This window comes from Pseudochaenichthys georgianus, chromosome 23 (assembly GCF_902827115.2).
Source record: "Pseudochaenichthys georgianus chromosome 23, fPseGeo1.2, whole genome shotgun sequence".
In the NCBI taxonomy this organism is placed as follows: Eukaryota; Metazoa; Chordata; class Actinopteri; order Perciformes; family Channichthyidae; genus Pseudochaenichthys; species Pseudochaenichthys georgianus.
Genome location: NC_047525.1, coordinates 9,111,001 through 9,135,973, shown reverse-complemented (window position 1 = coordinate 9,135,973; position 24,973 = coordinate 9,111,001). Strand labels below are relative to the sequence as shown.

The following is a 24,973-nucleotide window of genomic DNA, read 5'->3' as shown; positions in this document are numbered from 1 at the left end:
AAAGGACCACGCCCAAAGAATGGGGAGTGGCGACATTGACCTGATGACAACTGGAGAATGTGCCAGAAGACGCCCACGACGCCGCGGCGCAGATGGTCTCCAGGGGCACCCCTCTCAGGGCAGCCCAATATGTTGAGATGCTCCTTGTAGAGTGGCATCTCAGCCTGGTGGCAGGGGGTGGCCACTGGCCCCGTAAGCCTGTGAGATGGTATCGACAACCCAGTGGGGAAGCCACTGGTTAGAGGGCCTAACCTCCTTTAGTGCCGCCAGGGCAAACTCAAGAGTTGCTCCTCCTGCCGTATACAGGCAGTAGCCTTGATATACGCCCTTTGGGCACCCCCCGGGCACAGCAACTTCGATGTGCCGTACTCCTGAATGTCAAAGCGTGCCAGCTGGGCAGGCTGATTGAAGTGAGTTTGTGGAAGGACCCCGGGCAGGAATGCCACATTTGCCCAAAGGGCAACGCATGAGAGTCCCACCTCGGGCATGTATTGTTTATGGAGAGGACATGCAACTCCCCGACTCACTTCCCTGAGGCTATGGCAAGCAGAAATGCTGCCTTTGTGGGCAGCCACCGAAGCCCCACCTGGGCCAGGGGCTCGAAGGGAGGAGGTGATAGGGCATCGGGCAGCAAGGGCAGGTCCCAAGCCGGAGCCCTCGGGGTGCAAGGGGGACGCTGCCGTAAAGCCCCTCTCATAAAGAGGGACACCAACCTGTGGCACCCCACCGTGGCGCCGTCGACCCGAACATGTTGGGCAGAATCGCAGCCACATAAATGAGTGGAGTGAGAACGTCCACTATCTAGAAGGGACTGTTGTCTAAGCAACAATGTACATGCTGTCCCCAAGGAACACGCACATTCTTGCCCCCAGTTGGGGTAGAAAGTGCGTGAGTGCAAGCTGCACGGCCCGAAGCTCTAGCACATTGACCCGGCGCGCACTCTGCTGGGCAGACCACTGACCCTGAACGGTCCTGCCCTGCCGCACTGCCCCCCACCCTGAGAGACATGCACCTATGGTGATGGTCTCCTGGCGGGATGGGATGGCGCCCATGGGCACGCCTACCAGAGATAGGCCCTGCCCCTCCAGCGTGACGGAGAGTGGAGCAATGCTGCGACACCCTGACTTCACTGTGCCTGTGCCACTTGGTGTCCAAGTGAAGGCTGTTCAGCCACATCTGCATGGGGCACAACGACAGCGGGCCTAAGGGCCCAGCGGCCGAGGCAGCTGCCAGTCTGCCCAAGGGCCGGAGGAACTGAATATAAGGCACCCTCTTGCCCGGCCCACGTGGAAGTAGGCATCCCTCGGTTGGGAACCACTCCACCTGTGCGTATGCAGTAGTCAGCATATAGAATGGCAGCACCTTCAGGAATCTGTTGATTCCTCTGAGGTCCAAGATCGGGCGAAATCCGCCGACTTTCTTGCTCACGAGAAAGTATGCCGAGTAGAACCCCCTGGCTAAGCAGAGGGTCTTACTGGGTTGATTGCGTCCTTGGACAAAAGGACGGACAACTCTTGGCCCAGAGGTAGGGCCCCTGCCGGATCGCTGACGACTGTCAATTAGACCCAGCCGAAGGCTAGGGGCCGGAGCTGCGGTCCGTACCCCTGGGTTAAGGTGAAAACCACCCAAGGGACGGAAGTACAGACTGCCCAGAAACTGAGCTGCTGCTGGGAAAGTGGCCGCCGACCACCCCCGGGATTTCAGAGCCCAGCCCCCCGGACCCTGGAGTCTCTTGGGGGGTTCCGGTCAGGCTCTGGGGCACGAGGCCGCCTGGAAGGCGGGCGACATGGGGCACGAAAGTCATTGGGAGGCGGTTGAGTGGGCCGCTAAGACCTCTGCAGACCACCCCTGTAATCCAGCGGCTGAGTGCGGCTGCTAGAGCGGCCCCTGGGCCTGCTGGGAGTGGGCACAGGTCTGCGAGGACCCGAGTGCTGCTGCCTGGTCTGCCTAGCTTGGGCGGCACACTCCAGTGCCTCCGAGGGCAGCTGATCTAAACAGCTCCCCTGGCTCGACTGGTACGCGACGGAGGACTCTCCGTCAACCGGAGGAGGTGCGTCAGCCGAAGGAGGGGCGCCAACCGAAGGAGGGGCGCCAACCAACTTCATCATGCCCCTATCGGCAGCTAGCCGATCCACTTTAGAGGACAGCCTATTTCTAGTCCTTCTATTGGGGGGGAGCACACAAAGCCATCGCTCCCTCAAGTCGCCGGGAACGGCCGAATTGATCTGGAGGAGTACGTGACAAGGAGAGGTGTCTGTTGGCTGCTGCCAGACGTTCCACCTCAGTGATTCGAGCCACTCTGAGCACCCGAGGCATGCAGCTACAGCTCATGCAGGCGTTTACCGTGAGAACCTCCCGCATTAAGATGCAGCGTAACCGGGAGCGGGTGCGGGAACACAGCCTTCACCAGCTACCTGCTTAACAGAAAAACGAGGCAGTTTGGCATCTACCAGGAGCGGGGGCAAGAACTGCCTTCACTGGTTGAGTTAGAGACGAATGCCAGATGCAGCGTAACCGGGAGCGGGTGCGGGAACACAGCCTTCACCGGCTACCTGCTTAACGGAGAAACAAGGCAGTTCCGCGTCTACCAGGAGCGGGGTTGAGAACACTGCCTTCACTGGTCGAGTTAGAGACGAATGCCAGATGCCGCGTAACCGGGAGCGGGTGCGGGAACACAGCCTTCACCAGCTACCTGCTTAACAGAAAAACAAGGCAGTTTGGCGTCTGCCAGGAGCGGGGGCGAGAACTGCCTTCACTGGTTGAGTTAGAGACGAATGCCAGATGCAGTGTAACCGGGAGCGGGTGCGGGAACACAGCCTTCACCGGCTACCTGCTTAACGGAAAAACAAGGCCGTTTGGCGTCTACCAGGAGTGGGGGCGAGAACTGCCTTCACTGGTTAAGTTAGAGTCGAACGCCAGATGCAGTGTAACCGGGAGCGGGAACACAGCCTTCACCGGCTACCTGCTGAACGGGAAGAGTAGAGCGGTGCTACTACTCGCCGAACAGAAAAAGGGATGTAGCTACATCCGCATTACCGGTAGAGGGAGCGGGAGCGAGAGCACTGCCTTCACCTAGCTGGGTAAAATAAAGAAGCTAACAGTATACGCAAGACGTTAGCCGAGCGGCTGCTGCTAACGATCAAGCGAGATCAAGTCAAATAACACACATGTTTAAGACCAGATAACTAGCTTCTAAAGAATAGAATAGCACAGAGCCGTAGTTACAGCAGTAACCATGGCCAGGGCTCACACGGCATCTAACCGTAGTTACAGTAGTAACTATGGCCAGTACTTACACGGCTTAGAACCGTAGTTACAGTCGTAACTCTGGCCAGTACTTGCACGGCTTGGATACTTACACAGCATAGAGCCGTAGTTACAGTAGTAACTCTGGCCAGTACTTGCACGGCTTGGAACCGTAGTTACAGTAGTAACTATGGCCAGTACTTACATGGTTTAGAACCGTAGTTACAGTAGTAACTGTGGCCAGTACTTACACGGCATAGAGCCGTAGTTACGGTATTGCCTATGGCAGTACGTGCACGGCTTGGAACCGTAGTTACAGTAGTAACTATGGCCAGTACTTACGGCTTAACCCCGTAGTTACAGTATTAACTATGGCCAGTACTTACGCAGCTTGGAACCGTAGTTACAGTAGTAATTATGGCCAGTACTTACGGCTTAGAACCTTAGTTACAATAGTAACTGTGGCCGGTGCCTAAAATTGTCAGCCAACGGCTGCCCACTAGACAATATAATATTGGGAGGATGAAATCCTCCTTAATGGCCATACATGCAGAGCACACGGCACACACAGTGAAGATTGTTCTTTGCATATCATCCTAGTGCTAGGAGTCTAGTACTAGGAGCAGTAAATACCACGATATAGCGCTACTGCAACCATACCATGCGTTTACCGGGAGCAGCAGCGAGAGCACTGCCCTCACCGGCTGAGTTAAATAATGAAGCTTAACCGTACATGCAAGGTGTTAGCCAAGCGGCTGCTGCTAACAATCAAGCAACCAAGTCAGAACACAATGTTAAGACCAGATAATTAGCTTCTAAGAAAGAGAACAGCCCGCATAGAACCGTGTCTGGTTACAGTAGTAACCGCACATGCCGAGCACACAGCACCCGCCGTGAAGATGTTCTCTGCATATCATCCTAGTGCTAGGAGTCTAGTACTAGGAGCAGTAATACAACGAACTAGCGCTACTGCAATCAAACCCTATGCTACAGGGAGCGGGAGCACTGCCCTGAGTTAATAGTTAAGCTCAACAGCAAGGTGTTAGCCAAGCGGCTGCTGCTAACAATCAAGCGACCAAGTCAGAACACAAATGTTAAGACCAGATAATAGCTTCTAGAAAATAGAAAGTACTTACCTTACTTTCTGCATCTAAACGAAAAACGGGTTTAATGACACTCTTGGCTTTCCATACTAAATCGAATGAGGGACGCAGCCAAAGCTGGGACTCAAATGCTAATGATAGCTCGGGCACAACGCCACAAGCAGAACTTTCAAAAGAGCATAAGGGCAACTTTATGGGAGAGGAAGCGGGAACACCAGAAAGTCTAAGCCACAAACAATAAGACGGTAATCAGGACAACTTGGCTGGGAGCGGGTGTGGAAACACAGCCATCACTAGCAACAAGCTGACACAAACCTGTCTGTCGAGGCTCTGCACAGCCGGCGCAGCTCCTGGAGGACGCGTCTAACGACCCGTAGCTCCGACTGTCAGTCGCGAAGCTTCACGCGGCCAGCTGTTTGCAGAGAAATCCCTCCGATCAAACGTTCAAACCTGAACGCTGTAGGCTACGAAAACGTAGCCACGGTACCCTCGCGCAGCGAGACGATGAAAAGGAACAGATCCTCTGACAATACCGGCTGATATAGCCGGTGTCACGTGGGTCACAGGTGACTTTGTTGTTATTGGTACTCGAGCTGCGCATGCGCGCGATGGACATATCCAGTGCTAAAGCACCGCCTCTGGCGGTCAGTAGGGACGAAATAGAACAACTATTCTTCAAGCATGTCTGAAATAGTTTTTACGGTGAATGTTACTTTGCCGTCACCTTTCTCACCGTGCAGCCTCCTGTTTGGAATGCATCTAATTAAACATACTAATGAGGCATCGGGAATAGTTTAAATATTGTTTCACCGAATTGTTTGTTTTAGTAACGCTACACAACTAATTATGTCCCGTATCTAGCTGGCTCTTACTCGATAAACACGCGGTATGATTCTTCCTTCTTCGTCCCTCCTGGTTAGCCTGAGTGTTTGAAGTTGCCACCCAAAGCGAAAATAAAAACAGAGGGCGTCAGTGACAGACTCTGAATGGAGGCTTGTTTTTGTCAATGGAAGGTGGGAGGTGAGAGAAATTAAAGGCAATACATCAAAACAGAAAAGCGAAACGTCTGGGGAGTGGTGTTTACCATGCGTTCCCTTTTTCCCTCAGAATGATGTGCTGCTGTTTGGGTTCCACACAGAGCAGTGTCTGTCAGAGATTAACACAACGCAGAGGGAGAGAGGCAGGCAGACAGTAGAAGAGAGGGGAGGGATGGAGACAGAGCAGATAAAAGGGGTTTATGAAGAAAAGGGAGTCAGGAAGTGAAATAAATCTGTAAAGAAAAGCAAATCACCAGAGAGACACCGATGGAATGAGGGGTGGTGGTGTTTATAAATAGAGGAGACAGAAACCAGGGCCTCTCCCCTTGCTGGATGCCACATTCATTATGCGCGTCTGCATCAGGAGAAATTAGGATATGGCTGTGTGGCAGCCATATCTGCTGGAAAGAAGGGGTGGGAAGAAAGGAAGGAGGGGGGAGAAAGCTGAGAGCAAATGTCAGATTTAAAACTGGACACCAGAGAAGACGCGGGAGGCGAGAAGAAGCCACACATGACAAAGAGGAAGCGAGAGAGAGAGAAAAGGCTATTGGTGAAAGCACCAAAAAGCTCATGTCTGCACCCGCTTTCAAATCAGAGAGAACGGATAATTACAGAGCAGTAAAATACAGAAGTGCATGGAGAGAAAAAAAAGCATACAGACCATTGAGTCAACATGCAATCACATCACAAAGCCCTACAGAACTCAAAATGCCTGTGGAGTAGCAAGAGCGAGAGAAATATTTGATGAATGCATATAAATACGCCGCAAGAAACCAAATCAAATGTTATTCACGTGAGGCCATCTTCCAAAACATTGTGAGAAGCTTCTGCAATCACACGCTATTCAGACACGGATCAACAGCGGAATCTTATGCTATTAAACTAAATGATGCGAATTCACGTTGGAGAGTGACACACCTTAATAAACCGTTTCGGTCGCCCTCAGGGAGAGGAGAGATGGAGAGAAAGACGCCAAGTGTCTCTACCTTTCCATCCTACATCACATCTTTTATGCCGCTATATACTCATCTCTCGTTAGAGCTTCTGCACTCCCTCTCACCTTTTCACTTCCCCAGTACACCATCATTTGACTTCTTACAGCTGTCACCTGTTTTTCCTTGCCAAGAACAGCCTGATTTTCTACACAGGGATTTTCAAAAAGTTACTTATTTTTTCAGTTAATGATTTCACTTTTTTTTGGAAAAGTGACAGCTCATATGTGAACGCTTAACTGCTTTGTTATCTACTTGAAACGTGTCCGTTGAGTGTGTTTGTGTTCATATTAGCCTATAACAGCAGGTCAGAGCAGCCAGCCAAGCAGCCCCCGCACCGGGCTCACTCTGTGGCTCTGTCCTGCCTGCTAACTCCCACCTACCTGTGAAGAAACGTGCTGACACCACCAATGACTGGCAAGGGAGAAAATGTGTGAGAGAGAACGTGTGCGTCAGAGTGTGTATGGATAGAAATGTTTAATTTAATATGCGCGCAAATCCGACAGACTAAGGGCGGTGTGGCGAAGCGGGCGCCTTATAAATCTGATTAAGTATGCATTTGTATGTGCATCTGAAAAAAGAATACAATAAAAATTCATATCAACATGTCAGCGCTGGAGCACCTCTGCACTGCACCGACTCATGGTTTGCTGTCAATCAAAATCCCCTGTTGCTAGCATCAATTATTTCACAGCCGAGGCTTCCTGGATCCAAGCTATACTCCTGGCCAGGAGTATAGCTTGGATCCAGGAAGCCTTTTCTGGATTTTCTCATTTTGTCTCTCATAGTTGAGGTATACCTAGGATGAACATTACAGGCCTCTCTCATCTTTTGAAGTGGGAGAACTTGCACAATTGGTGGCTGACTGAATACTGTTTTGCCCCACTGTATACAGATCTACCACTCTCTAACAGTAGTCCACCTCAATACCTCAGTCAAGGTACATTTCCATGACAATTAAAGAGCGTTGGGCAGTGGAGTCAGCCACCCTATGCAAAGAGAGCCCTTTAAAGCAGCGATATGGATGGAGAGGGGGAGTTAAAGAGAGGCAGTGTGTGGCCAGGATAAGTGGTGGCAGGATTATAGCTCGTTCCATTATGGGCTCGGTCCGTTCGCTGCTTCTTATAAAAATGTATTAGCATGTGAATGAACAGGCACACAGTGGAGTTCTCTAAAGCCCAGGAGCACTGATCCACCATCAGGTGAGCTTTCCATAAACTGGGTGTAAGCGGGGGAGGTTGGTAGGGGGGGGGGGGGGTGCTTTTGGTTTGGTCTACTTGACGGTGGCCACTTTTGATTAGATTATGGTTGAGATTTCACAGCACTCGAGAATGCTTCAAATGCTCTAATAAAGATAATTTGGGAGTCAGTGGGAAGTCAGTGGTGACATTTATGTACTGCTTTTTTTCTGATGTCTAATGGAAAAACATGAATTTAGTTTGGAGCAGAGATATATATCTAAAAATGTGAATGTCTGTCCTTGACATTTTTAAGAAAATCCTCCAAACAAGAGATTTCCTGTATGGAAGTATAGCTAAATAGTGCCCGTATAAGTTATAGTCAGTGTTGGGAAAGTTCACTTTCTACATGAACTAGTTCAGTTCACAGTTCACACATTTTAAAATGAACTAGTTCAGTTCATAGTTCATAATTCAAAATGTTGAACTAAAGTTCATGGTTTCAAAAATGAACTAATTTATAGTTCATAGTTATTTTTTCAATACGTTGCTGCGAGCTATTATTTGTCTCCTGTACGATGTTAATGGGCCATTTCAATGTTTACAATATCCTCAGAGGGCCGTACAAGTTATTGACCTCTGCTTAAAAAAACTAAAATCACAGCCCATTCATTTCATTCTGTGCAAAGAAAAAGCAACCTCTTAATCCAGATATCTCACCATGACTCGCGTATGCATGCACATTGCACATGCACGGTGTGGCGTGACCACCAAAACAGAAAGATATGGACACAAGATGTGTGCAAATGTATTTAGTTTCCTATCCATGTGAACATGATTTAAGTGGGGGGGGGACCTAACCTCCTCTAGGGGGATCCGGGGGGCATGCTCCCCTGGGAAGATTTTTTTTAAATGTTGAAGTTAAAAGCATCAATCTGGTGCACTTTGAGAGCAACATTAGGAGATCTATGGACACATCTCTCAACACCCAAACACAACTGTAAGCAGATTTTCTTTTAATTTATGGATATTTGACAAATCACTCCCCTTTCAAACTGTATTCTTCTTTATTAATAACTGTCATATAGTATTTTATACCTGTTTACTTTATTCTTTTTTATAACTATAATTTTTTATAACTATAATGATCATATAAAGATGTGCCTTTACCTCACTGGTTGTAGACAAAGCTTCTTATATTCGTTAGCATAGCTAGCTAACCAGATGCTAATGATAACAACAAAGTTATTGACTGTATGACAGATGAGCAGATCGCCACTGGGCTTTCAACTAAAGACACAGACACGCAGAAACTGCGGCATGTGTATGGACTTTCTGCCATTTCTGAAGTGCTGGAGTGGCGTTCTGGTGCTCTCCGTCAGAACTGCACCCCTGTCAGTCGAGACATATACCACGTGATGACACGTTAGGCTCGTGTTGTGTTCAAGGACCCTGATCTTGGCCAGGAAAAACAGGCACTTGCTTGTTTAATTATTTTGCGGTCTAGATTTCTTTCATTTTTTTGCGTGTGTTTATAAATTACCTCGAGGGCCGTACCAAATTGTCTCGCGGGCCGTATACGGCCCGGAGGCCGGAGGTTCCCCACCCCTGCCGTAGAGTCTCACTCTGAGCGAGTGCCGCTGCAGCTGCTCTCGGCTTCGTCCATACTAATTCATTCATTCATTCAATGCTCGCCGGTTCCGCGGTTCCACATTGTTTGTTGTGAGGAGTCTGATATATTTAGTATATTTATATTTGAGTGCGACAGCCAGGGGTGACAGGCGCGTACGCGTCACAGGCAGCTTGCTGTTGCCAAATTGGGTGGTTTTCCGCATTATTTTGAAGCCTGTTTACGGTGTGTTTTAACTGGGTTTTCGGCTGAAAGGCATATGAAATCTGGCACACTTTTGAACGCCGTTATAATACAGTGCTGAGAATGAACGCACTTTTGAACGCCGTTATACAGCGCTGAGAATGAACGCGTTCTCAATTACGTTCATCTAGCGGAAATACACTACGTTCAGTTCACGTTCGCCCAAAATATGAACGCGTTCATGAACGATCGTTCATTGAACGCGTTCAGGTACATCACTGGTTATAGTACCTCATACAATTGTAAATTAACAAATATTATTAAATGAATATGTGGTGCTCAAATCAAATTAATTCTGCTTAGTGTGGCAACCGCTTAAAAACTAGCCAGAATGCCTGATGGAAATGTGTTCTCCAGCCAAAAGAAGCTTCTGTGCTATTGAGCAACTGTAATTGAAAAGTATAATAGTCCGTATTCCTCTCACATCTCTAAACCAAAAGGCTCAAAGCAGACTAAACTTGGACTGTGAGTGTGAAAATAAAATGCCGCAATGTGGGTTGCCAAAATAGCAAAACGCCAAGTGTTAGCAACATGGGAATGAGCGTTTCAAACCACGAGGAAGTGATGAAACGGGGGCCAGAATGTCCCGGAAAGCCTGCTTACCTCTCTCTGCAGCACCAGCTCTTTGGTGAACAGCATGGCTTCTTCACTGAAGGGTTCAGCCACCTGCGTCCCCCCGGGCATATTCCTGGAACTGCGTGGACATTCGATACCTGGAAAAGACAACATGATTGCAGGAGTTAAAGGTCAGCACAGCGGCTAATCATGTGGGCATTAATAGATTATATAGACCTCGAGTACTGTGAACAACTGATGTCCTCGTGTCATCGCTCTTAGCAGGTCTAGTCAAATTTTCTTAGCCGCACAATTTCAAAGAGGTGGCACGGTGCAGATTAACCAGCTACACTATCATCAGCACTCACTGGATAATTGGTCATCAAAAGGTCAACGATGAGTGCATATAGTGCTTCTGTATTAGGAGTTTTAACTAAAGAACAGCCTTGTCAGGTGTTGCGTCTGTGGGACGCCAGCCGCTGTATTTTCAGAGGCTTTCTTGTAGAGTTCAGGTAGGAATGGATAAGCTCCAGGGCACCGGTGGGGGGAAAGAGGAACGAGTGGGTATAAAGGCGACGTGAGATTATCATTTCATGTTCACACTGTTTAAAGAAATATACTGTGATAAAAGGAGGTGTATGCAAGGGAGGTATATGCATAAGAGAGGCTCTGTTTGAAGATGGGCTGTGAGGCAGAGAGAGTGTGAGGTGAGTTGATCTTACAGTAAGTTTTGTCCAAAGTCTCACACACCATAAAGTATAGCCTCTATTGCTGGAGTACATCTAGCTTCACTAGACTCACTTATTCGTTCTCTTTAACTTCATGTGCTATATGTTTATATAGAAGCAGATCCAGATGTTTTGGAGGTGGTCGACTCAGGCTTTGACAATAACTTTTTTTCTATTCAAGTTTAGCATGTTCAACACAAGTGATGCTTTTTTTTTATATAAAAAGTGTTTCCCAGATGTTTTGCCCGAGAGACTTATTCAGAGAGCTTAAGAGAGTACGTGATCATGCGTTTCTTAGATTGGAAGATGACATTACTTACTGTGCACAGAGCGTTGATGTTGAAGTGTTCTACACAGTGACACATATCTAGGACACTCTGTACTAGGTGCGTCTTAACCTTGGCTGACTTTGAAACATGTTTGTATTATTCTTCTTTATTACTGAATTAAAATGCAACATTATTATGAGTATCCTTTTATTAAGTCAGCTAATCTTACTAAAGAATATGTATGTCCTAGCTGATGGCTTTTTATTCTATACATGAATATTGACATTATTTTTTATGAATTGGAAATGAAAAATTCTTGAAGAGGTTCACTGTCAGGGCCACTTCTAACAAGTATGCCAACTAAATGGCAAATGTGTATTTTCTATCTCGTTTTATAACTAGGTAGAAGAACCTCTTATTTGTATGTATTTTAATCTATTTAGTGTTATTTATTTATTTTACTGAACTCCAAATTCTTGAAGGGAAGAATTGTTGTCTAACCCCTTACCCTGGAGCCCACTAGCTTTTTGTTGAGTAACGTTTGCTCCCTACAGAAACCTCTGTCCTTTAATGAAAACAAGAACAAAAGACATCAGCGTATTCAGAGCAGGAGGATGACCCAGCAAAGGCAACATGAGGACACAGGACAGTCAGCAGCAAAGACTCATGAAGAACTTTACAGTCAACCATTAGTGGGACATTAATGTCTTCCTAGTACACAGCAGGGTGCTTTAAAACCAAATACATATACACATTTGAGATTTCCACTATATTATTCTCACTCCAGGGCAGAGGTTGCGCTAGACTTTTTCCTTGCCCGTTTGACGGAGAGGATCGTAACATTTCCGTCAAAATCCATTATTACCCGTCGGCCGACACAACTCTGCCGGGGGGGGGGGGGGGGGGGGGGGACAGATCACGCTTGTGAACTGTCAACGGGGACTGTTAGCGCTGTGTTATGCATGCCTACTGCACCTCGCGGGAGCGTGCACAGCGTAAAGCAAATACTCAGACATTTCAATGATCTCTTCGGCAAAGTTAGGTTTGGAAACGATATAATTTCCTTTTGGGCGGGCATGCATAACACGGCATAACACCGGAGCCTCGCTGCAGGGAAACTGTGGCGCTGTTCTGGGTTTGTTCTAATCTGTCACAATGACGGACGGCTTTCAGATTTTTCCGTCATTGTAAAAAAAAAAATCGTCATAGACCGAAGATATTCGGTTAACGCGACCTCTGCTCCAGGGATATTCTGATAAACAGACATTTTAAAGATTGATTGTGTCTTAAATGACTCCAAAATGAACAGGCACACAGTGGACTTTTCTAGTCATACAATCAGGTGCGAGATTGCACCGCACTCGAGGAGATAGTGCTACAAATTATCTAATAAAGATCATTTGTGAGTCAGTGGTGACATTGAGGGTGTGTTCACACCTAATAGTCCGCTCTCTGGTACGCACCAGACCACAGTTTGTTACATTGTTTCATTTTTCAGAAGGTTCGGTTTGCGTTCACACTGGCAAAAACTCAAAGGGACTATAAACTTTAAACACAAGTCATGTGCACGGAAATGCTGTTCAACCATTGGTCAGACATTAAGGGGGTACAAACACAAATCCCGGCCATTTCTAGCGGAGCCTCCGCCATGGAGCATCGGTCCGTTCGATTTAACTGTATACAGTTTGGCTGAAACTAACTGACAAGAAAACAGCGGAGAAGTAACGGGCAGAAACCCTCCTTTTTACGCAGCGGTCCAGACATAGGTCAGACGGCGACACATATTCAGTTGCCAGTTACTTTGGCATCAGGGCAGGGATATCTAGATACTTCCCAAGGTTTGACATAATGAATTGTGCTACTTTTAAAGCAAGCAACGATTTTCAAATCTGTAATCAAAAAGCTCCTCAAAAACGCTATCGAAGCAGTTCCTGCCGTTGCTACTTTAGTTCAAACAGTAACAACGGACTATTTTTCTTAGCGGATGCATGTACATTTAAATACATACAACTATTTTTTAAATCAATAAAATAATTTTCTAAATCCACAAAAGCATTTCAATTAATATTGGGAGTCATGTCGTTACTTTGTTGGGAATGTGGCCATGTAATAAGCGGCATAATGTGCAGCAGCGCGGTCATTATGGGGAAAAGAACACCTTCATGCCGATCTAGATCCCTCCGCTTCACGTCGGGCTCCTGATCAGCCTGTCGGTGTTCTTTTCCTGCTTATCCATGAGAGACGTTCTGCAGAGGAGGGGTGTTTCACCGACGACAGGTGTTCTTACTTTTATGTAGCTGACGGAGAATTCTGACTTTACACGACACTGTTCAACACTTAATTCTGCTTTACTCTTTAACTAAACAACCGCAGATGTGTTGAAAGACTCTTTCGCTAAAGATTTTTGAAGATATCCGCGTTCTTGTGACACATAAATACTGCGCTTCCTATGTTTTGGTGCGGACTGCGTTCACACCAGCAATGAACCGCTCCAGAGTTCGCAAGCAAGCGCTCCGAGACCACCTATTTTAGCAGACCAGAGTCCGGTTGTTTAGTTCACTTAAGAGGTCTCAGACTGTGTTCACACCGACCCAAATGAACCGCACCAAGCGGCTAAACGCACCAGGGTTCGATTCAACCGGACTATACAAGGCAGGTGTGAACGCACCCTTAGTTACTACTTTTTTTCAGATGTCAAATGGAAAAATGGAAAAGCATGAATTTAGTTTGGAGCAGATATATATATATATCTAAAAATGTGGATGTCTGTCCTTGATATTTTTAAGAAAACTCTCCAAACAAGAGATATCCTGTATGCAAGTATAGCTAAATAGTGCCTGTAAAATGTTATAGTACCTTATATAATTGTTAAACCTTATACAATTAGAATTAGATGAATATGTGGTGCTCAAATCAATTTCATTCTGCAATCGCTTCAAATGAAAAGCAACTTATTCTTTAGAAATGTTACAGACAAATACAAACAGAAAATGTAAATGTATTAGCTTGCTATTTTGATCAGATCATGGGTTTTTCTTTGTTAATCTATTTACTATCCTACTGTATCCTAAGTAACATATAAATCAAATAGAATCATAATAAAAATCTTCCTGGAGAGCAGAGACACACTGATGGCAAACATCCTCACAGAGTATTTACAGAAAAGGACCAGGATAGGACTTTCATGTGGGACACTGGCTACAACAGTGCCAGAGTAGAGAAGAGGGGGGGAGATGGGTGCAGAATAAAAGGAGGACACGAATACAAGAGAGGACAGTGGGAGGGTAAATACTGCAAACAAAAACTGGTGTATGAAGGGGGAGATGGGTTGGCCGGAGCTACTCCAAAATAATCCACAGAAAATATTACATTTATTTAGCTCATGCTTTCATCCAAAGCAACTTACAATACGTGCAGTGAACCATGTGGATGCAGCCCACTACTTGGGATTGTAATGCCCTGAGAAGTCGTGCTCACATATAGGACAATGACTAAAAAGAGCTTTTCAGCCAACAATTCTTAATCCAGCTCTCTTAAAAAGACAAAAACATCCTTAAAAAAAAACCTTAATACACACAGAAAGAGTAATAGGATTATTAACTGACAATGGGGTTTTAAATGGGTCAAATATTAACGTAATAATCCTGTACAAGTCCAATAAAATAAGTCTAAGAAATGGGTCTGCAGTTAAAGGCGCACAGGCATGCCGTTCTAAAATGATCTACTGCTTCTCCTACAGCACTCAATATCCTGCGACACACACACACCACGTATCACTTCAGGGGACATTACATTGACTTACATGCATTTCCTGGAGACTTATCCTAACCATAACATGCCTAACCCTTAATCCTAACCAAGTCTTCACCCTAACACACACACACACACACACACACACACACACACACACACACACACACACACACACACACACACACACACACACACACACACACACACACACACACACACACACACACACACACACACACACACACACACACACACACACACACACACACACACACACACACACACACACACACACACACACACACACACACACACACACACACACACACACACACACACACACACACACACACACACACACACACACACACACACACACACACACACACACACACACACACACACACCTCCTCCTCCCTGCAGCATTTACAGTCACTTAGCACAGCCAATTTGAACCTGCACCATGATACATAACTCACGCCTGACACCAAGATAAGCATCTGGGTCAAACTCCAGGATATCCATCTTATCTGATCTCAGAGACAAACAAGACATACGCTGATCACTACTGACATCACACTACACACATAAGCAAACACACACAGGGTGCTGTTGTACAGAATGTCCCACGTGCTGTTCCTCACACTCGCCTCACATCAATCGCTTGGTGTGTGTGAGACGTGGATATTACATTTCTTAATTAAAAAGAGTGTGTCGGGTTTGGGAGACAGAAGTGAAGTTTTCTGAATGTATCGCATATAATATCACTGGATTAATTAACATTAAGTAATGTTACGATAATGCAGCTGCTGAGGGTGGGGCTTATTTTAATTATACTGCTGGCTGGGTAGATTAATCTATATTATTACATCTTCACTTAATTTCACCTTATATAATGTTTTAATAATCTGCAAAGTAGCTCGTCACTAAAGCTCTGAAATAAATGTAGTCAAAATATGATACTTAACTCAGAAAAGAGGTGAGGTAAGAGTTACATTTATTGAAAATACTAAAATACTTTAGATTAGGGTTATGTACTTATTACAGTCTTGAATAGTAATTAGTTACTTTCCACCCCTGCAATTGTGGAAGAAGCATTCAGATGCTTTGCTTGATTAAAACTACCAATATATTATTGTCAATATACTCAATTACAAGTAAAAGTCCTGCATTCTAAATCTTACTTCAGTAAAAGTACAAAAGTATTATCAGCAAAAAGAACTTTAAGTATCAAAAGTCAAAGTAATCATAGTGCCGGAAAATTGCCTTTATGTGTGTATATCATTATATTTATATATGTGACATTTCGAGATAATATTGCTGCTTCAAGTAGCATGTTACTGTTGGAGACAAACAAAGTTCTGAATGACTTTTTGTAAGATATTTAAATAATGTAACTATTTTGTGACTTAAAGAGTGAGTCCAGTAGTTTAATTTAGAGATGCATTTTGTTAAACGTAGCTAAAGCCGTTAAATAAATGTAGTAGAGTAAAATTACATTATTTCCCTTTCAAATAGAGTGGAGTATAAAGTAGCATGAATTGAAAATACTCAAGTAAGGTAAAAAAATACCTTAAAATTGTACTTAAGTACAGTACTTGAGTGAAGTTACTTCTCACCTCTGAACCACTGTTTACAATCTAACTGCATCATCATTTAAGTAGAATACTTTTAAGAGTAATCCATTACTGCAAATACAGTACATGTGATGCATTCAGGCTGGATTCTGTATCATTCTAGTTCTGAATCTGAACATACCTATGCATTCATTTGTGGCGTGTAGCTTCTTCTATATCTTTGTAGGCTGTAAGTGAGTGTGTTTTCAGTTGACCCAACATGCAGAAGGAACATGATTGAGTCGACCTCCCCTCCTCTGCTAACCAGGCCGAGATAATGAGCTTCATCTTGTAGAAACAAGTCTGCGGGGAGAAGTGTGTCCTCCGTGCATTAGTGTCATCACTGCAATTTATACAAACATGCATCACGTCGCAAATTCCCATACTAATAATGTGCATATTGATTGGCCCCTGACTTTTAGCTCATAACCTGCCAGGCGCTTTGGGCTCCGGCTCAGGTAGGAGCGGATGCTTGCAGGACACACTCGGTGTGAATTCCATTAGTGTCTTTCCTTTTAATGTTATTAACGTTTCTAATTTTTGATTCTTGACAAGCTGTTGACAGGACATAATTAGCACAGCGACAGGCGAACAAACAAAGACCTAAAAGCCGGGGGAGGGGTGCGAGTGTGTGCACGTTTGTGTGTGATTTTAGCTCTAATACTTTCTTTCATCCATCAACCATATGACTATCACTCCATTTAGGTTGGTTTGCCGTCTTATTAATCCTCCCAGTCCTTCCTGGCTTAAAGAAATTAGAGCTGCATTCATAAGTACAACTACTGACAACGAACGGCCAACCATTTGAACTATTGATTAATCTCACGAGTCATTGTTATGCAGGAACAGCAACAAATAATCTGTTTTCAGCCTCTCAAATATGGACTTAGACTTGCTATTCTGTTTTATATCATAATAAAATTGTTATATTTAGGTTGCAGACTCACAAAATAAGACATTTTAGGACATTCTGAAATCTCTTTAGAGCTGGTTTAAGATTACCCTATGTTTGTCCTACATTTATTGTTTTTATAGTCTTTTGTCTTTTTGAAGATGTTATCTCATCTTATCTTGATATGTATTTCACGTTTTATCATGTCTTTTATACTTTTCTTATCTTAATTATCTTTTACACTTTCATCTATGCCTATTAATCTGTAAACATATGTTATGATATTGGGCTATATATAAATAAATAAACTTTGATTTTGAGCATTGGGATGGACGTTTTCCAACCATTAATCTGCAGAATAATGGGCAGATTAATGGATATTAAATAAAGTAGTTAATTGCAGCCCTAATAATAAGCATCTCCCCCTCCCTGGGTAGAGTCACTACCAACAGAACAGTTCAGCAGCGGGTGAAAGATGCAGCTTGGCAACACATGGAGGTTAGAGCGGGTGAATGGGAGGCAGGCGGAGGGAACATGCGGTTAGTGAAAACCCTAGGATTGTTTGATTATGTCTCTCTCGATCCATCGCTCCGTCTCACCATTATCTAACTCCAGCTCTAACGTGGGGCCTCATTACCTCGGACTGGGCTTCTGCAAAGCTACGTCCTTTCCTCCAGATCTGTGCCAAGGAACGTTTTAAAAAAAAAACTATATATGCAATATTTGGTTTCTAATAATAAAGCATTATTGTTGTTTTATATTTTTGCTGCATATTTTTACACACTTTCAATCAAAGACTACCCACTGGAATGGTCTCATGCAGGGTTGTCCAAACTACGGCCCGGGGGCCAAATGCGGCCCATTTTGAATCGGCCCTCAGCAAATTAAAAAAGTATAATTGAATGTGGCCCACAAATGAAACTTGTGCTCGTCTTATATTGTACTTCTTAACTATAAAAATATATCACACAGTAGTATTCATGTGTTAATAGTAGGGGTGTAACGGTATACGTATTCGGCTGGGTACACGTGTGTACCGAACGAATATAACGTTAAATGTAAAAAATTGAGAACATGAACAACTTTTTGGAAGTAATCTCAGGTGCTGCGTCGCAGCGTTCAGTGTAATTTGCTCACATTGTGTTCAACGTGCCATAGAGCGACCAAGTCATTTCATTGGACGAGAGGCATACTATGAGAGCTGGTCACAGGGATGCGTTCAAATGTAGTCAGTAATTTGAGGAACTGTCGAAATGGCGAACGCAGATAAAGTTGAGCTCGAAAATCCTCCAGTATCATTGAAGTCTCCGGTTTGGGAACATTTTGGTTACGCAGTTACGTTACGCCAAATATCCTTATGTTGGCCTGCTAGCAAAGCGCTACCTGGCTGTATCTGCTACCTCTGTCCCTAGCGAGAGGGTGTTCTCCACAGCAAGAGACATTGTTAGTGCCAGTAGATCTGCCCTTTCGGCAAGCAATGTGGACAGGTTCATTTTTCTTAAAAAAAACATGAAAATACAATGACAAGCAAGTCCTAATGTCAAACTGGCTGCTTATGTACTAGTACAGTACAGTTCAAATACAGATTATTTCAGTTCATCGAAATGCTGCACCTTAATGTTTATTTTATTTTGTATTTATTTGAGTGAATACATTATTCAGTTTAATAATAATTAAAAAAAAATATATATATATATATTTTATTTTTTGTGATAATTTTTCTGATGTACCGAAAACGTACCGAACCGTGACCTAAAAACCGAGGTATGGACCGAACCGAAATGTTTGTGAACCGTTACACCCCTAGTTAATAGCACCACTTTTCAAATAAATTCAGTCAATTAAAAGTTGGAAACATTTTCCAACATATCTTAGTTGATAAGAAAAAAGCCCAATGAGTTATTTACCTAACAAGCTTGAAATACACCCTTCCTATTTCTCCTTATTATAATCAATCTGAGGCTTTTGTTTTAAGGGATGAGCTGCCAACACTCACATCATCATTTACCTACATTTGACTGATTTGGCTTACTTATAACTGAATTTATGAGGCTATATACCTCAAAAATGTTTGAACACCCCTGGTCTAATGGAACCCAAATAATGAGGTGTGGGCTTAAACAAGGCCTGGGACAGGATTGCCTATCACTAAAGCACATATCAAACGTCACCTTCACTAGATGGAAGCATAGCAAATTAGAGCTGCATCCATAAGTAAAACTACGGAGAACCAATGGCCGACTATAATGATATTCAATTCGTCTTATAACTTGTTTTTATGCAGGAAGGGCAACACATAGCCTCTCAAATATGAAGATTTATAATTGTTTCTGTCTTATATCATAATAAAATTAATATATTTAGGTTACGCACTCACAAAATAAGACATTTATGATGATAAGGCCTGTGACAGGTTTGTCCATTACACTGGAGCACCTATCAGATGTCACCTTCACTAGACAGAAGCTTCTTTAATGAAATTCACATTTAATTATTCATTATGCACATCAAACTCGATTTGATATTTATTAAAGTTAGTTGTAGGTTAAACGTGAGCATTAGCTCTGGTGGATAATTTATAAGATTAGCTTATGATGAAGGTAAAAATGCCAATTAAGTTTAATTAAAACAAGTTATTTCCCTCTTCACCAGCAACTTTATTATCTGGCGGGACATAAAATGTGTCTGAAGGCGAAAAAACAAAGACCTCAGTGTTTAATAACTGTGAATCTCAATGAGATGCAGAGCCGCCGTCACACTCAAGGACACGGGTCATTGCGGAGCACAATAAGATTTTATTTCCAGGCTTTTCCTGACTCACTTGCTACTATGCTAAACTTTTTCTTGCACTGACATATTTTCAGAGAACAAGTCTAAAAATGTCCTGCGCCACCTCTCAAGCCTCTCCAGCAGTCACTCAGTGCAGGAGGTGTACTTGCCGCACACACATATCACAGAAAATCTGACAAACGGCACTGAGCCACACACCGAGGGGGCTAAGGCTTCTTGCTGACACTGTAAATCTTTGTGTCCGAGCGATGGGTGTTTCATCTTTCCGACAGACTGCTGCTCAACACACCTCTGTGAGCAAATGTAAAAGTACGCTCCACCTGCTGTGGCCTCCATCGGAAACTCTGTTGAAGCTAGTACACTTTTATGGACTTTTCACTGCTTCAACGGGCCTCTATGTCCACATCGATTGGACTTTTTTTGTCTTCCCTTTTACCCTCCCCTGTCCTGTCCTTTCTGCCTCCACAGCTCTTGCTTCACCTCCTCCTCCTTTTATCAGTCTTCTAGCCCCCCTTTCAAGTCATTCTTAAATCCCTTTGCTCCAAGGAAGCAGGATGACTCCCTTACCCTTTATCAAACTTGCATACGGAAGTGCCACCGCACGGGCCAGCGAGCGAGGAGAAGAAAGGTGAGGTGATGTGGGAGGAGAGGAAAGGGAACTTCCCTTCAAGTCCTGGAGAACACCTCCGGCCCACTTTGAAGCAAAGGCTTCTCATGCTACCCTTTGTTTCCTCACCCCTCTTTTTTTTTCCTAACCAATGTCTTTATCCATCAAGTAAAAAGTCAGGAGCAGGAAGGGGAGGCTTTGAGGTTCCTCACTGAGGAAGAAAAGCAATTAATGGGGGTTCCGTATCAAATCAGGACAAATAATATGTTTGAAAGAAGGAGAAAAGACGCCGCTGGCTAAACAAGCAGGTGGATCAGATTAAAAGATGCATGTGGTGCGTGTTTGGTATTATAATTTTGACTTGCTGCATTACATATTTTTACTGCCTTTCATTTGCAGCTCTACTGTAAACAGTTTGTTCTTCAGTGGCCTCCCACGACATTGTTAAAGAATAAAAAATGTGGCTGTGATGAATACAGTATAAAGAAACCGAGGCTAATGAAACCGATGAGTAATGCAGGACTTCTTTTGACACCGTTTGAATATATTCTCCATTTGACTGTAGTCAATGTTTACTGAGAGAAATGTACAATTATCAAGCACGGGGCTCAGCTTATGACCTTTGTTACAAAATGAATGGTGCAATCATAACCTACTGTGATATTTGATCTAAAATATTAAAGTCATAGCCTTAGACTCTGGTTATAAAACATTATGAGGGCTTACAATGCATTATAGATTTGAGTTTGCATTATCGATTCAACATTTACAAGGATTTCAACATTTGGTATTCAATTAGACATATTTAATTATATCCAAACAGAAATGCCGCTTCTATAAAGATTGGCCGATTGACTTTTAAAATATTGAGCAAATCTGAAAGATGTATAACCGGATCTGCTCTCAACACACCTCATTATCCGTCAAAGCTACAAGAGGGTTTGAAGGGAAAAGGTCAAAGGGGGCTTCTGCTGTTTCATACACAGATATACAGAGGCTTGAAGCAGCCGATTTATCATGTACGTGTCATTTCAAACACAGCTCTCGGAGCAGATAGGTGAATAAAACACGAAAAGATAACTTTGACAGGAAAGAGGAAGTGAAAGGATATAGGAAGCCCTTGGAGATTAGAGGTGCTGGAGATAATAAGGCGATGTTGTGCCTACAGGAATCATTTTATGTTGTTTATGGTTAAAGGCTTTCATCAGATAAAGAAAACCGTGCAACATACATGCATCGAAACAGAGAGGCTATGACCCGCCAGATATAATATTTTATCTCGTAAACATCCCATATCTGAAAGAAGAATGACAATGAGGCGACATAAAAGCACCTACACACCTTCCTGTGATATAAAGGACTCTAAAGGGAATAGAGGTTAAGCATACAGAACATATAGTGGATAAGGTGTATCAATCAGGGCTAATCCAGCCTAATGTGTTTATTAAAAGACGAGATATGTCTTCTCATTTTCAGCAGATGAATATTTTCTTCTGGGCGACGACCTTAATCAAATACGCTCCGAGGCCATCAGCTCTAATGTGCTTCTTATCATTTTCTAATAACCTTTGATTAAATAAAACCCTTCCAAAAGTAAACGCCAGCTCACACACACACCTGACATTTCAACCAAGCATTTGAAGAATATTGCATGGTCCCATATTGCAGTCTCGGGTCGTGTCAATACATCTTGTAGCAGGCAGTGAACAAAAGGGATGCAATTACGCAAAAATCATCAGCGGACGGCAAAGACAATCGGAAGCAAATAAAAAAATTAATGAATGGACAATTCAGCCACGCATAATTAAACTGAATCTGAGTGTTTGTGTGGAATGTATGGTGTTTGTCCTGCTGGAAATGGAGAGGAACAGTATGGCTCGGGCTGAAATGGAGATGGATGGAAACGGATTTTATGGCGACTATAACAAAGGGTGTCATCCGTTGTGGAAGGGGATAAACATTCTCACCATTGCCATGATCTGAAAGGATGTGCAAATCATTGTTGGCTGCCAAAGATACAGTCTCAGTGTTTTTATTGCTAGTGCAAACTGTCAAAGCAGTCGAGGAGCGAAGAATAAATGACTAGACCTGCTATCAAACAGTGTGTATTTCATCCCATCTGCATCTTACCCCTCAGCTACTGTTATTGTCTCATGCTACAAGAGTGATGCTAAAGGAAGACGCCTGTTCTTGGATGTTATATCTGTTAATCAGCTAATTATGTCAAAGATAATCGATTTGTCTGGTCACAAAATAGCGGTAAATGCTTATTATAATATCTAATAACCCATTGTGATGTATTGAACTGACTGAACGATTAATCAACTGATGGTAGCAGCTCATTTTCTTTACGATTCATAATGTGCTCATCAGGTAGGAGACTAGCAAAGACAAACACAGTTAAGAATGATAAACTGTTGAACAAAGCCAAGCGGTACACATTCACTTTCACCTGAGACAGGGACACTTTCCCTAAGATAACAAAAATACTACCTGTTTTTACCAAGCTGAAACAGCATTTGATCTGATAGTAGCTGCCCATCGTCTGGAGTTTAAATCACTCTTTACCTAGACACGGAGGCCAGTTCCTAATGAAGATGACCGCTACGGTAAAACAGAAAAGACGTGGAGAGCAGAGCATGAGTCTTTTTTAACCTGGCAGAGAGCCAGAGAAGGGAAGGTGAGGTCAAAGGAGACACACATCACGTAGACCCTGGAGTTTATTTAAAGAGGGGGGTCTGAGGTCTGTGCATCAGCTTTCACCTTCGACCAGCAAGTCCTGCCTGCTGAGAGTTGAACGAGCTACTGTAATGAAAACATGTGTCTGTAACACAGAAAAGTAACCCATTACTGCCTGGTGATAACAGCAGTAATCACATTACAGTTACTAAGCATGAAATGATCTCGTTTTTTACAGTACTTTAACTGGAGTACAGAAAAAGTCAATCAAACGTCCCTTTTAGCTTGCGCTACACTCGTGAGTTCATGGATGAGGAGACAGAGTTGCACAGCAGAGATAAACAGGCTTGTCGCAGCTTACATCGTGGAGGAAATGTTGCCCGTTTTGACGGTGGAATCGCCATCTTTCCCAATCATATTGAGCAAGATAAAGGTAACGGGGGGGGGGGGGGGGGGCTGCCAGCTACCTGGACCAGTGTCATGGAAACTGTGCAAAATAAAACTGATGATCAAACAAAGAGCAGAAACAGAGGTCTGTGTTCAGTATTGTCCTTTTTACATTAAGCATTTGTGCTGATCTGGAATAAATTAGGTTTAACTTTATATGGTTATTTGTCATTTCATTTATGGTGCATCTCTGGCGATGTTACAGAGTAGTCCAAAAGTAATGTAACTAGTAGTGTAACTAGTTATTTACAGCAGTGAATAATTAAGGTAAGGCAACACCTAAAGTAACTATAATGTGTAATGCATTAGTAACTACCCCAGCACTGATCATACCCAGCTACACCGTTTGGCCCGTAAGCCCTGCCTGCTGAGAGGTGATAGGAAAGCCTGAGCTCTGATCCGGCAGAAGTCAGAGTGTGGAGGATTTTTGCACCACACAAACACTTTCTTACTAAATGATATTTCAAAGAACCTTCACATAAGAGCAACCAATTCCTGTACGCACAGATTGAGCGGGTTAGAAGGAAGTGACCTTCACACCGGACAAAGAAAAAGCTCTACCCACCGGCAAGGAGGAAGGTGATGAGGCAGGTTTCTTTGGGCATGTACAGCTTGAGGCGGGAGCCGCTGAACACGTACTCTACCACAGCTTCTGAGCGGCCGGCCCTCTGCAGGAAGGGCAGGAACTGCTTGGCTTTCTGTGTATCCTGATGGACAAAAAGAAAGACGTTAGATAATGCCTAAAGAAAGACCATTTTATAAGCTTTGTCGCTCTCTAGTAAATAAGGACGTGGTATTTAAATTAGGGATGCTCCGATCGATTGGCCGCCGATCGTTATCGGCCGATATTCACCCTCTGCCGATCGATCGCTGCTCTCTGTAAAGGCCGATCAGGAGAGCCGATCACATGACGTAAAATACATGACACTTTTCTCTGTGTGCGGCAAAACAAGCTCGCCATAATGGCTTCATCGGTCTGGCAGTTTTTTAAGGTGTCCGGAAATGACAATAAAATAGCGGTATGCAACGTGTGTGTGAAGCAGAAATCCTGCAGCTCCACCCGCTGTGACGGACCGGTGAGCAGAGCAAAACACACAGTAAAAGTTAGACCTAACACACTTAGCTATTTTATCTACCTCTGGAACAAGCTAAACTAGTTATAAAATATGTTTATTCTTCACTGTCGGGTCACTCATTACTGGATCAGT

The 24,973-nt window shown here is 43.9% G+C and overlaps 1 protein-coding gene across 1 annotated transcript in view; it reads right to left on the bottom strand.

Moving 5' to 3' along the window:
• Positions 1 to 24,973, bottom strand: part of snd1 (staphylococcal nuclease and tudor domain containing 1) — a 218,060-nt gene that overhangs the window by 139,334 nt on the left and 53,753 nt on the right. The window contains exons 15-16 of the mRNA XM_034112292.2: positions 24,331 to 24,472; positions 10,033 to 10,142 (exon numbers count right to left, since the gene is read on the bottom strand). Of these exons, the coding sequence (XP_033968183.1) occupies positions 10,033 to 10,142; positions 24,331 to 24,472 (252 nt within the window). The remainder of the gene's footprint in view (positions 1 to 10,032; positions 10,143 to 24,330; positions 24,473 to 24,973) is intronic.